Source organism: Gopherus flavomarginatus, chromosome 1 (genome assembly GCF_025201925.1).
Source record: "Gopherus flavomarginatus isolate rGopFla2 chromosome 1, rGopFla2.mat.asm, whole genome shotgun sequence".
Taxonomy (NCBI): domain Eukaryota; kingdom Metazoa; phylum Chordata; order Testudines; family Testudinidae; genus Gopherus; species Gopherus flavomarginatus.
In genome coordinates this window covers 209,430,775-209,444,720 of record NC_066617.1, presented here as the reverse complement: position 1 = coordinate 209,444,720, position 13,946 = coordinate 209,430,775, and the positions used below count along the sequence as shown (strand labels likewise).

The 13,946-nt window shown below is 40.7% G+C and overlaps 1 protein-coding gene across 2 annotated transcripts in view; it reads left to right on the top strand.

The window, feature by feature from the left end:
- The window catches only part of TMPRSS3 (transmembrane serine protease 3), a 31,933-nt gene that overhangs the window by 6,312 nt on the left and 11,675 nt on the right, over window positions 1-13,946 (top strand). For both annotated transcript variants that reach the window (XM_050936636.1, XM_050936635.1), the window contains exons 5-8: window positions 135-258; window positions 2,191-2,316; window positions 2,847-2,890; window positions 13,239-13,404. In XM_050936636.1, the coding sequence (XP_050792593.1) occupies window positions 135-258; window positions 2,191-2,316; window positions 2,847-2,890; window positions 13,239-13,404 (460 nt within the window). The remainder of the gene's footprint in view (window positions 1-134; window positions 259-2,190; window positions 2,317-2,846; window positions 2,891-13,238; window positions 13,405-13,946) is intronic.

Here is a 13,946-nt window from a genome sequence, read left to right as displayed (position 1 = left end):
GTAATACAGACAGAATGAACTTAGAGATACAGAAGCCATGGTGATTTGCTTATGTTGTTTTGCACTTGATAGATTTCTCAGTGGTTTTTATTAACTTCTTATTGGTGTTTTTTGTGTTTTTCTGAATTCCTCAGTCAGGCTGAGTGGAAAGAAAGCAGTGCTTCAGGTGTTTACTTTTGGTTCCTGGAGGACTGTCTGCTCAGATGACTGGAACGATGAGAATGGAAATGCTACATGTAAACGCTTAGGTTTCTCAAGGTATTGAATAAAACTGTCAGAGTCTCTAAACGACATTTTAAATAAACTTCTAGGTGGGAAGTGCTACTTAGTTCCTGCAGGAATTCTTGCCGGGCTTGGACTCACCTTCTGAGAAAGCTGTATCTAGTGCATAGAACAGCTTCATTCTTGCAGGAGACAATTCAGTACTGACATTTTAATGGCATTCCCTATAATGTGACCAGAATGTTTTAAGTTATCTTGTATAATGAATCTATTCTGACTTTTATACAGTGTTAGTGTTAATGTAAAGATTACTAAAACAAATGATCACAGGTATTAGGATAAAATACTACTTCACTATTCAACATAGAAGAGGTGAGGTCAGGAAGTTTTATTTTCAAAATATACTAAAGAGTGGACTGACCAGCACCAAAGAGACTGCTTGAATAGGAAAACCCTCCTCTCATTGATAGGAGCCACACTGCTGGGGCTAGGAAGGGGATAGTGGAGTGGTCAGAGTTATACTTCCTGTTGACGTAGGACAAGATGGCCCAGGATATGCAACTGTGTTTCACCTTGGGAGCAAATTGGTGTTCCCAGAAGCTGGGACTGGATGACAGAGGATGGATGACTTGATAATTGCCCTATTCTGTTAATTCTCTCCGAAGCACCTGGCATTGGCCACTTTCAGAAGACAGGATACTGGGCTAGATGGACCATTGGTCTGACCAACTATGGCCATTCTTACGAGCAGGGTCCCTGGCTGGCAGATATGATAGACGTTAGCATGCAAGCTAACCAGTTAGGGACCTGGTCATGCCTTTATTTCTCAGACAATGCCCCTTTGGGGCTGTGATGTACCAACCAGCACAGTAACAAGTTCCTATTAGGTGCTAATGCTTCTGTGCTGCTCCTCAGCACACCTGCACAGCAGATAGAAGGATGTGGCCCTAAGAAAATAAAAGTCTGCTGTGCCATGCTGCTGGAATGTTCACCCCCAGATTAAATTTCACCAGAAAATGTTTTTTCACTAAATTGATATTTCCTATAAGCTGTAATGCAGCAGATACTGTCCACCTCTATTCAGTCAGATCACATGCAACAAACTTCAGCCTAGAACTAGGGAAAATACAGCAAAGGAGTTTCATTGATTATTGATTCAAATTTTAAAGTAACTCACTTTGATTGTGTTCCCACCCCTTCTGTGTTTGCTTCCCATGAATATCCTAGCAAATATGTTTACTTGATGGAAACTGAAAATTTTTAAGTGACTATTGGAGAGTATTTATTAAAGGTAAAATTTGAAAATAAGTGAGTATTTGCACCAGAAAACTGATTCTAAAATGTACACATATCTGATCGGTACATAAATATCAAGTGACTTAGTGTCCAATTAAGTATGACCAAAACACCTTGAATTTCAGTAACAACTAGTCAGAATGAGCTAGTCACAAGTGATCTACAGAGCAAAAATTATTTGAAAAAATCTGAAAAAAAATTCACACTCTTCTCTAGGAAAATTTTTAAACCGAAAGAAAAGCAGAATTTGTTGAATAAAAAAAAATTTGTTACAATTTTTTTTTACCTCCTCTACTATAAAAACGAAGTCTTATTTCAGAGGGAGAAGAAGATATCTATGTTAGTGTTACAGAAAATGTACTGACCAATGAAAGATTAAAAGTTCAGTACAATATTAGAAGTAAAACCTATTTTCTCTGTCAGTTTAGGGAGTCTGTTCTGTTCTCAGTGTGTGTAACTTCCATATGTATTAATGGCAGTTCCATGCAGGCATGATAAGGCAAATAGCCTCCTTTGTGAGAGATGACTGTATTGTTTTATATGCTGTTAGTGTCAGACTGATATATTTACTACTTTGAATCTTTTAGTAATACCCCCACTGAATCATTTAAAAGTATTATTGGAAATTCTGTATCAGCAAGCTGAGTTTATGATTTTTATTTTTTTTTGCAGTTACATAAGTTCTGGTTACCTGCCTGTGGCTGCAATCGAAGAAGAGTTTCAAAGACATTTTGTTTCTGTAAGTCATTGGTCATCAGCTGATCAAGTGACAGCCTTACACAATGCATCATACTTCAGGTATGTTTCAGACTGTTTAATTAAATACTAAGCAAATCAGAGTATATATGTTGATAGAAATGGTCTAAGTAACAGAATAAGAATTGTTAATAGATTAAGTTTGTTGGCTTATTTTCTCAGTAAGTTACACCTTTTCTCAGGCATGTAGGCCTTCATAAGTGTTTCATGCTGTCATATAGCAGAGACCCAGGTTCAGTGGCATCTTCATTACTTGTTCCCCGAAGAATGAGAGTTCACGTGTATTAGAGGCTTGATCCAAAGCCCGTTAAAATCAAACTAAAGACTCCAATTGACTTCAATGGACCCTGGATCAGGCCCTTCTTTCATCTGTAGGTATATTCTGAGATTTATATACTCATACAAATGCACATACCTACACACACAGGGTATTTCTGCATGCATATAAATATGTGCACACACACAACATTCAGTGTCTATTCTTTTAATTAGACCCTAAATATGAAACCAGATATATATCCAAGAAATCAAAGAGCATGCTTAGGAATAATATTACTGTCTTTTCATCTTAGAGAAGAGTGTACTTCAGGCAACGTAATCATCCTAAAATGTTTGGGTAAGTGTTTGTGAAAGTTAAAAGTAATAGATCAAAAACTATCTTCAGTTACATTCATTTCAGTTGGCTAATGTGTGGGGAATGAAGCTAAGAAAATCCAAGAGTATATTGCCACGTTGTAAACAGTAAGTAGTGTTTTTGTGATGTCCAGGAAGAACTGCCTTCTTTAAATAAAGTTTTAAGGAAGGAATTATAGAAGGTCAGAGATGAAGATGTGGGGTGAGGAGGTAAGTGATGGGGTACAAGGGCATATATGGGGAGGATTTACGTACAAGTAAGGAAGCAAATATTTAAGGATACTGAATGTATTCAGTCAGTGGATGGATATTATAACTCCAGCTAATTGTCACTGGGGAGGGGAAATGGAAATGTTTGTCTTACTTGTGAATTTTCATTCTAGGACCTTTCATATCAGAGAGTCTTTAGAGTGAGGCCTTCTCCATTTCCATGGCAAATAAAAGCAGAGCAGACTTCACTCTAAGCATGGGTGTGCAACCGCCCCTCAAGAAGTGTTCACTCTAACAGCTTCCAAAGCTGAAAAATACTATATAAGTTTAAAAGTGCTATTCAGTTCAAACCATCTGCAGCACAGTCTTGAAATGAAATGTAGGGATTTCCTAGAGGAGCACCCTCCTTCCCTTTCCAAACTACTTATAAAGTGAGTAATAGTCAGGAAAAAACTTGGACATAATGCAATCCTCTGAGGGAGGGTCAGGCTGTCTGACATGCAGCACCCTCAAATGAAAATTCACAGGTAAGACAGAATTTTTCCTTTTCCAGACCCCTCCATGTCAGTCTTCACAGTGGGATGCAGAAAGCAATAACTCGTCTCTTGGAAGGGAGGCAGGATTCAACTTACCCATGAGGAACTGAAAAGGAATGTAAAGATATTGGGGCACTCCTTTCCATAACATTCTATCGAACACTGCATCACTTGGGAGAAGGAATTTGCCCTGATAGCGCTGGAGAAAATGTGGATGGAAGATTCTGTAGTACTCTTACAGACCTCTGCATAAGATGAATGTGATATCTCCAATCCACAAAATCACTATTCTTTTCACAGAGTACATAGTAATGAGAAGAGTTGTATCTGAGGCTTTGAATGCCTCTGCTATATAGTCCTTATTCCCTGCTTGGCTCTGCTCATATCTAAATTCTCTACTTTCTTAAGATGTTTGGATTCAACCAGAAGGGCAACAATACCACTTCGAATTATATGAAGAAGATTGCATTGACCTTGGGGTGATAATCTTGTGGATCAAGGCATTCTTAATTACCACATTTGACAGTGTTTCACTGAATACACGCCAAGCTTCAAAATCTCCTTTGTCGAAGAGGTGGCAAATAGCCAAAAGATATTTTCAGTGAGAAGAGGAAGAGCCCTACTGACTGTGAGGTTGAAATATGGTTTTAATTAGGATGTATGGTACACAGATTAAGATAATGACATGAATCTGCATATTGCTAGAGAACTGATAAGAGTAGTTAGTCTTCAAGAATCAGTTTATGTGATGGTAATAAGAGATTCTCATAGGTTTCTTACAGTGCAATAGGCCCGCAGGGACTAACTTGTCTTTCCAAAAACAATTGTTCTTGAGCCTCATAGTCAGGGCATCTTGTAAAAAGACTAGAATGTCCTTTGCTTCAGCTTACTTTGCCCTGATATGTGTCCCTTGTAAGGCCAACATGTAAATCCCAAGTGATACATAGACATCAGACAGAATTTGTGCCAAGACGGCAGAAGGGTGTTGGTTACCTTCTTAGAATGACTGTAGCTCCTTCCTCTCAGCTGATGAATTAGGCAGGACTGGATTTTAGTTTAGACTATGTCCTGGTTGCACTGTGTTTTGTTTGTGCATGTGTTGGCAGTTTGAGAAGAGGTTCCAGTTACATTTAAATCAGGTCTGAGAACCAGGACCTGAGATTAATGAGGCGGTGATTATTTTCACAGTGGGTTATACCTTCACAAACTCCTTTACCATCTTTACTCTCAGTGGGGAAGGAAATGGGAAGACATAAAGAAGGCCTTTTAGCCTACTTCTGAGATAAGGGGACCACGACCTCTGTTTTTGAATGTCTCTTCCTCATGTAGTACCTCTTTTGGTTTTCCAGCGGGTCTTGGATGCAAATAGGTTCATCATTAGGCTTCCCACCTGGCCTGTGATATGCCAAGAGGCCAGATGGTCTAGATTGCATTCCATTGGTTTAAGTGTGTCTTGTTGAGCCAGTCAACCCTGACTTTCCTTCTCAGCATAGAATTCTGAGAACAAGAGACAGAACTTCCCCCCAAGACAAGAACAAGGCTACTTGTTCTCTCCCCTTTTAGCAGTTATATGTACACCCCATGTTCCTGAAGAACCATCTGCTGCAAATGAAGGAGGGAGTGTGATGGTCCATAGCACAAAAAATGTCTCCTCTTTCAGCCACATCCTACCCAAGTCATAGAGGAGTCTAGATATTGTCTCCCCCTTTTCCCAGCTAGTTAGGGTCAGGTTGCCCTATCAGTCTTTTCCAAGCTTGCTGATTCAACACTCATTCCATATTCACTGCATCTTCCAGTACACAGTGTTTAGAACATAAGAACATAAGAATGGCCATACTGGGTCAGACCAAAGGCCCATCCAGCCCAGTATCCTCTCTACCGACAGTGACCAATGCCAGGTGTCCTAGATGGAATGAACATAACAGGTAATGATCAAGTGATCTCTCTCCTGCCATCCATCTCCACCCTCTGACAAACAGAGGCAAGGGACACCATTCCTTACCCACCCTGGCTAATAGCCATTAATGGACTTAACCTCCATGAATTTGTCTAGTTCTCTTTTAAACCCTTTATAGTCCTAGCCTATAGTCCTAGTTTCAACCATTTTCTTGGCTTTTTTCTTGTTTTCCACCTATGAACTTTATTCTTAAATGCCTCCCTAATGGGATTCCCTTAATCCATTCTTTGTACATGCCCATACCATCACATATTGCTCTCTTGCAACTTCTCTCTAATATTGAAAACCTTGGTCTCACTCCTAATTACATCATTTTGTTCATGGTCCAGCAATGTGCCCCTCTCACTGCCCTCAAATATCTCATTTCAATGGTGTCAAGTCTTCTCAAGTGCCTCTCTTTGGTCACCCATGTCTCTGCTCTGTACAGACAAACTGCTCTCTCCTGGGTTTTGTATCATTGTCCCTTAAGTTGTCTGAGCATCCATTTATTATAAATCACTTCACTTATCCTGCATCAGACTTCCCCCACATTCAGCAGCCTTGCTTGCAGTTCTCTGTTGATCTCTCCATTTGGTGTTAAACAGCCCCCAAGATACTTAGATGCAGAAATCTGATTTAGGCCTTGGCTTTTGATGTTGATATTCATCTGTCTTGGTTCCTGCAAGTTGCCCACATGACTTCAGTCTTTTCATTACTCACATTTGCGGTCACATTTTGTCTGTTCCCTGTTCCAAGCATCAGTCATTTGGACCAAATTTTCTTCACTATTGGCCATTAGCACAATATTGTTCATGTAGATCAACTTTGTACCACCTTCCTCTTGGATTTGCTTACTTATGAAGTACATCACAATTCTGAATAGTAATGAAGAAAGCAGTGATCTCTGGTGTAGTCCAGCCTTCACCTTGAAACCCTCTATTACACTGAAAGGTGTCTGCACTTTTGTCATGGAACCATCATACAAACCCAGTACCATCTGGACAAGATCCTCTGGTACCCTAAGATTATCCAGTAACCCAAATTGTAGCAGAGGCACCAGCAGTCTCCTAGGTATGGTACTTTGTTGAATGCTTTCTCCAAATCAAGGACTGTCCAACCGTCCTTGACATTTCTCTCCAGCTTCTTTTCCACCAGCTGTCTAACGAATGAACATACCATCTGTCGTCCCTTTTCTTCTTCTAAAGCCAAACAGCTCCGTTCTTAAAATGGGCTCCACTATTCAGCAAATGCAACTATCTGTGATTCTCTCTAACAGTTTCATGAAGTGGGACAGTGTCCTAGGATGGTCCTGATTCGAGCATCTTCTGCCAGTATGCCACGGCATGACATACACCTGCCTCAGTTTCCCCTTCATCAGAGTCCCCAGTAATCCCCAACCAGTCTATTTGAGTATGAAGATAGCCCTTGTGGGGTTAATTAATTACACACAAAAGCCCTGTGCATAGAAACCATTACTTGTGTCCCATAATCATAGTCCCAACAGTACATCACAAACAACCTCAGAATCTTTCACTACGTCCTAAAATTGTTCACTACAATTCAGCTCCTCAGTACAGCTCTGGCATCCATCACTACACCTCTTCCTCATTCTTAAGACCTCTCTCCCTCCATCTTCAGCTCTCTATCTCTGAAAGCCAGCAGGTATCCCTCCCACTCATCCAATGCTATCAGCCTTCATCCCCCTTCAGGGTTCTCTGGCCATGGTTTTCTGGCTCAGGCAGGTCAGATGCCTATGCTGGCTTCTAGCTTTCAGCCCTTTACAGCCTCCCACTGCTGGCTCTCTAGCAGGCATATTGCACTAGCCTGTAGAACTTTCTGATCCATGTAGACTCTCTCCCAAGGTCAGGAGGGAAAGTAACATAAATGTCTTACCTGTATGAGGGGCCGTGGCAGCACTTTAATGTCAGCTGTATACAGGCCCATACTGGCAGCCACTTCTTACCGGTACACCGTACTGGCCCATTTTCACCTCTGCTCTAAGCCCATTTCCTGATTCTTTATAAACCCCAGATGGTGCTCCATCCTCCTAACTGGCAAAATGGGAGCATGCTCTCGCACAGGGTAGCTGGACCTACTTCATTTACAGCCAGCCACCCTGTGACAGACAGCAGCTTAATTCCTCAGTACTTTGAACTGCCATATATGGCACCTTTTTGTTTGTACATTGTGGACTTTCTCTATTCTCTTGGGATTTTCCTTTCTGTCCAAACTGTGACCAGGACTTGTGTGAGCCTCTCTCAAAGCTGTGATAATTTCAGCTGTGATTTTGTCTGTTCCCGCTGCATTTCCAGATGCCATCTTCAGCAGTTCAGCCTTGACATCTGCCTCTGATAGGTCATCAGAATTCTTGGTTCACATGATGGTAGTGTAGAACACAAAGGGATCGCCTCATTAAGCAGACTTTCATAGTATTCTTGCCATTGGTTACGTACTGTGTCTCCTGTCACAAGTAGCCTGTGTCCGGAATTCAGCTGCCTCTGGGCTTGGTTGTCTAGCAAGTCAATGAGCTTGGCTGGGCCCAATAAACTCTCTCTAAGTGACTGTGATGCACCAATAGGTCAGAAGAGCCAACAGATCACCCTCACAGTTCGTCCCCTGCATCCTTTAAGAATGGTGTGTTCACTCCCTCTTCCTTTCCTTTGTTTCTTCTCCCTGTGATTGCATATATTTAAGAGTCTAGATAGGTTCCCTATAAATGGGGTCTGGTATCAGCACTGAGGACCAGCTTCTCAAGAACTGACATCAGGTAGCTGTTAAATAATATTCAGAATGAATTCATCAAGGGAAGCTAGTACTGGATCTGGACCAAAATCTTTATATACTGATTTGCTGCAATTGCAGGTTGGAAGAGAAGCAAGAATTGCGCAAGTTATACACATGGGACCAACTAGCCTAGGAGTTGAGTCAGAGATTTTTATCTTAGGACAGTTGTGCTAATGTTTTTCAAACCAGACACTATCTTCAGTCTCTCTTCTCAAATAAACATTGTCTTGGACAATAACTTAGATGCTGAAAGTTTGTGAGTGCTGTAACTGGCTCTTCCACTTGTTTGCTCAAAGTCAAGTTTCTGAAGGCTTTTAGCAATGATGAGAAGATTATTGGACAAAGATAGGCATGTATCCCTTTCACTTGAAGGAAGAGATGATATGGCATTTGTGAATACTATGTAGACATTATGAATCCAAAAAGGGAGTACTCTGTATTGAAAATATTATTTGTTGTAGCAGAAGCTAAAGTATTTCCGGGTGACACTCCCTGATCATATCTTCAGTAGTTCTCTAGGATGTTTATTTTCATATTCCGAAGTTTTGGGAAGATAATGCTGTAATGATGGATTTCAGTATTTCCAGCTGGAATATTTATTGCTTTGTGGGTATGTCACTGTTTCTCTTTGTAGTATAAAGAACCTTGTGACCTTATCAAAATATCTGTCTCTTCACAGAACTGGTTCTATTATTGCTAAATGTATAGCCAATTGCTAGATTATACTTGTGATTCATTATTAAGAATGTTTAAGAGACCAGCTAATCAAGATTAGCCCAAATTATTGTCTAAAGACAAAGCAATACAATACAGAAAGGAAGGTGTTAATATGTTATCAGCCCTTCTGGGTAACAGTTCTCCCAGCATTCAGTTCACCTTTCATAGAAGGTGTGCTCCAAAAACATGTCCCAAACCTACCTGTTATTTATGTCACAGCTGTTTATGAGCTAAAAGTACTCTGTGTATCACCTAAGACTAAAAGTTACCAATCAACTTGTTTTCCTGGTACCACATACCTTTCCTTATCTCTTATGGATTCTACATTGCAAAGACAGAAGGAACCCCTGAGATCAGACTAGGATAAAGAATATTCCAAAATAGTTCCTAGAGTAGAGCTTTTAGATAAACATCCAAATTTGATTTAAAAATCATCAGTGATGTAGAAGCCATCCCAACACTTTGTAAACTGTTTCAATGGTTAGTTACTCTCACTGTTAAAAATTTACACATTCTTTCCAGTATGAATTTGCCTACCTTCAACTTCCAGCCATTGGATCATGCTACATGCTAGATTGAGTTCTTTGAGTCTATCACAATAAGGCATATTTTCTAATCCTTTAATCATTCTCGTGAATCTTCTTTGAACTCTCTCCAACTTATGTCTTGAACTGAGGGCACCAAAATTGGACACAGTATTCCAGCAGCAGTCACACCAGTGCCAAATAGAGGTAAAATAACTTCTCTATTCATACTCCATATTCCCATTTATGCATCCCACAATCACATTAGCTCTTTGGCCACAGCAGCACATGGGGAGCTCGTATTCAGCTGATTATGCATCAGGACCCTCAAATCTTTTTCCAGAATCACTGCTTACCAGGATAGAGTCCCTCATCCTATAAGCATGGGCTTTTTTGTTCCCAGATATATACATTTACAGTAAGCTGTATTAAAACACACAGTTTGCTTGTGCTCAGTTTACCAAGCAATCCAGATTGCTCTTAATCAATTAATGGGTCGCCTTCATTATTAAACACTCCCCCAACTTTTGTGTCATCTGTAAACTTTACCAGTGATGATTTTATGTTTTTGTCCCGGTCAGTGATAGAGATGTTAAATAGCATAGGGCCAAGAACTGATTTCCGTGGGACCCCACTGGAAACACACCCAGCTAACTGTTTACAATTACATGTTGAGATCTGTCAGTTAGCCATGTGAAAGTAACTACCAACTTCTACCAGGTCACAGAATGAATATATCTGGTCTTTGATAGATTTCACATTTTTCAGAGCCAAAGCTGACTTCAGGTTTGCAGGGTATTGTGGGATATATATCTTGACGTGAGTGAGCAGAAGTGCAGCCACTTAATATAATAATATAATTTGGTCAACATAACATATATGAATTGGCTAACATTATCATTCCAATGCATAGGAGATGAACTATTGCACCTTCATCTTCATATTACAGACAGTCTTGTTGATAATGTTGATATATTTTAATTTACTTTGGGGAAAAGGATAAACTTGAGTTTGGGGAATAAGCATGTGTTCTGTTGGATGTCCTTCCCTGACTCCAGCACTCACTTTGCGAAGTGGTTCACTCCCAGATGAGGGCCTACCCCGAAGCACCCCTCATGGGGGTGAGAGAGGGATAAATCTGCTCAGACTTAAGAGCCCCAAAAGAAGCTTTTGGGGTTTGATACTTTTCCATAGATTCCCAGCATTGGGCTCAGTAAAGGCAGCAATGGCCTCCACCTAATGGGTAATCACTGCACTGGGACCTAGAGGAACACCATGTTTAAAGGGAACACCTGCCTAGTCAAGGTAGTTCAGAGATTCTCACTGGAAGTAGGGTGGGACTTATTCCCTTCTCTAATACCTCAGTGGCTGCTTTGTCTCTATGGTCTCCAAAGCACCTACCAACAAAATATTTGGAAGAATATCAGATGTTAGTCTGCAATTCCAGTTTCTTCAGATGGAGCATAGTTGCCCCTGAGACATGTCTTCGCAAGTTTTGAATGTACAACAAATCGGAGTCAGGGGAAGCATTGGTCCCGAAAAAGCTGCTAGATGAACTTAATTTAAAGAAGATTTTCTCATGGTTTTCTTTCTGTTTTGTTTTGTGCATGCTCAAGGTGGCCTCTCAGTTGAGCATGATCTTCCTAATAAGAAACTGTAGCCAATATGCTATGGGCTGAGGCTATTGTATCCAAGCTCAGACTGAGTGATGATCTTCTCCTTTCTGTGGGTTTGGCAGGACCACTCTCTCAGATGATATGACAATGCCCTTTACTAATAAACTGAAGCAGGCCTAACATTAGGCAGAGTAAAGAAGATCTTTTAGTCTTTAGGTATAGGTATGACTTTACAGGGAATTCCCACTTCACCTTAATCACACCCTCATAAGCTAGGTGAGGAAGAATTACACCGCTCTTCAACTTTTCAAGGTTTTTCCCCCCTTTGGTGTTTCATCTTCTAAAACTAGAAGCACCTATGAAGATAAGCATCCATTTGTGATTAATTCTGGGATTCTTAGCTAAGAATCTGAGGTATCTTGCTCAAAGTCCCATCTGTAGAGATTTCTCCTCCTCTTTAGAAGATCTAGAGGGTAGACGTTCTCATGATTGTGAGCAATATCCTGCACCAGTCCCTCAGCCAAACCCTTGAGACCAAGGGGGAGGGGGCCTGTGAGGGGAGAGTGCGTTACCAGGGAAATTGGAAGGACAGTCTGCAGACATGTATCCTGCATGTCTCCCTAAGGAAAATCATATCCACTTTATTGTCTCTTATGGAATCCCTGGAGGTTGGAAGAGGAGAGGAGGTAGGTCCATCTCACATGGATATCAAAAGATGTTCCAGTTGCAAATTGGGCTGAAATATCTATTCCCAAAAATAATTTTGGTGTGGGTCAAGTGAAACATTTTGTTTCTATAACTTCAAAATATCAAAACCAGAATGAAACCATTTTTAATGTATTTTTCTGTAGTTAGTCTAAATTACAAAAGTCATCTCTAACCAGAAAACTAGAATTTTTTTTCATTCAGAAAATACCCAGATGGAACACTGACAGTGACAATTAAAAAAAAATTGACATTCTTTTTTTTTTTTTTGAAAAAATTGTCAAAACCAAGCCTTTCTTGCAAACAGTTTTGGTTTCAATAAGTTGGTGCTTTTTGATGAAAAGTGTTTCATCAAAAAGTTCCCAGTCAGCTCTAATCTGAATCACATCATTCCATACCTTGCTGCTGGGTCTGGGCTGAGTGGGAACAGACTGACCAAGCAGAATGGAGGAGTGAGCCAGAGCCACTGGGGACAAATTACTCATTGGTATCAGAAAGGTCACAAGCAACTGAGGCCCTGCAGGTACAACCACTTGTGGGAAGGATATTCTGTGGCCTTCTCAATCACCTGGGCATGATTGCAATGGGGGAGCCTTGCCTTCCCTTCCCTTGAAATTCAGGAGGCTCCAGTGAAACTTTCCTGCTTCATCTGTAAGGTGTGAGAAAAGGGGTCCAATACCTGAGGGAGAGGCAGTAGGGACTTTGAACTTTACCCACAATGCTCTACAACGCAGACTTTGGTCTAGTCTCAGTGAAGGGAGCTTTGATGTGGCCTGCTCTACTGTCTTGGTGGGGATCTCACCCTTAGAAGAGCTTGAAACTGGTTTCACGGTGGCCTGTGATAGCCTGTGGCCTGCTGGATGTCTGCCATTCTGAGGGGAGAGAAAATCAAAAGAATGGGATAGCTTGTTTGTTTTGGGTTGTTTTGAGTTTAGCAGTTTTGAGAACAACCTTGAAGCCAATGATGGAGAAAAAAACTACTGAGAGACATTTAGTTAAAATCTTTTAAAAATCCTGTGAAAGCTCTGCTCCAAAGGGAGCCCTGGAGTCTACTGCTTGGACGCACAGAATTCTGGGGAGTTCTTCCTGAGGTCTGGTCCTAATCCCAGGTTTAGATCCAAGACATGGTCCTCCCCCAGTTGAAGGATTGGGAACATCTACTATGAAGACTGTCTGACATGGAAGGGACTGAGAATAGCTGGAATTCAAAAAGTAAGAAATAAAGGTTCATTTCACACAGATAGGATTGTGCTTACCATGTTTATAATACTCTTCCAACCATTTTTTCTTCCCATCCATACAGAGTGTGGTACTAGGTCCAGGTACTCCTCCCGTATAGTTGGTGGAAATGCATCATCACCCTGGCAATGGCCATGGCAGGTCAGTCTTCAATTTCAAGGATTCCATCTGTGTGGAGGATCCATCATCACCCCATGGTGGATTGTCACAGCAGCCCACTGTGTTTATGAGTAAGTATCTTATCTACTTATCTTGTTTAACTTTCATATACCAGGCTGTGACAACTTGAGGGATAGTTGTGGAAACACAAGGACAAATGACATTGAAGAACAGTTCTGCACAGGAGAGAAGTGTTATCCTTATTTTACTTGCTCCAGTGAAAGTATCTCACATGTTACTGTATAAAGAAGGCACCTGTTGAAAAAAATGCATACACTAATAATGGTCCAACTATTGTGATATCAGAATCTGAGGTCACATCTGGGAGACTGGGCCTGATTTTCAGAGGTTCTGAACACTCAAACTCCTTTGGATATAAATGAGAACTGTGGGTGCATAGTAACTCTGAACAAATCAGGCCATAGGCCAAAATGGCTAACCTTGGACACCTGAAATTAGGTATCTAATCAATCCTAAAATAAGTGGCCTGCTTTTCTGAGATTCTGAACATGCATGAAGTCACCTTCTTCTGAACAATGAGGTCATCTTTAGTATGTTTGAAAAACCAAGCCTAAGTATTCATTTAGGTGCCTAATTTTAGGCACTCAAGTTT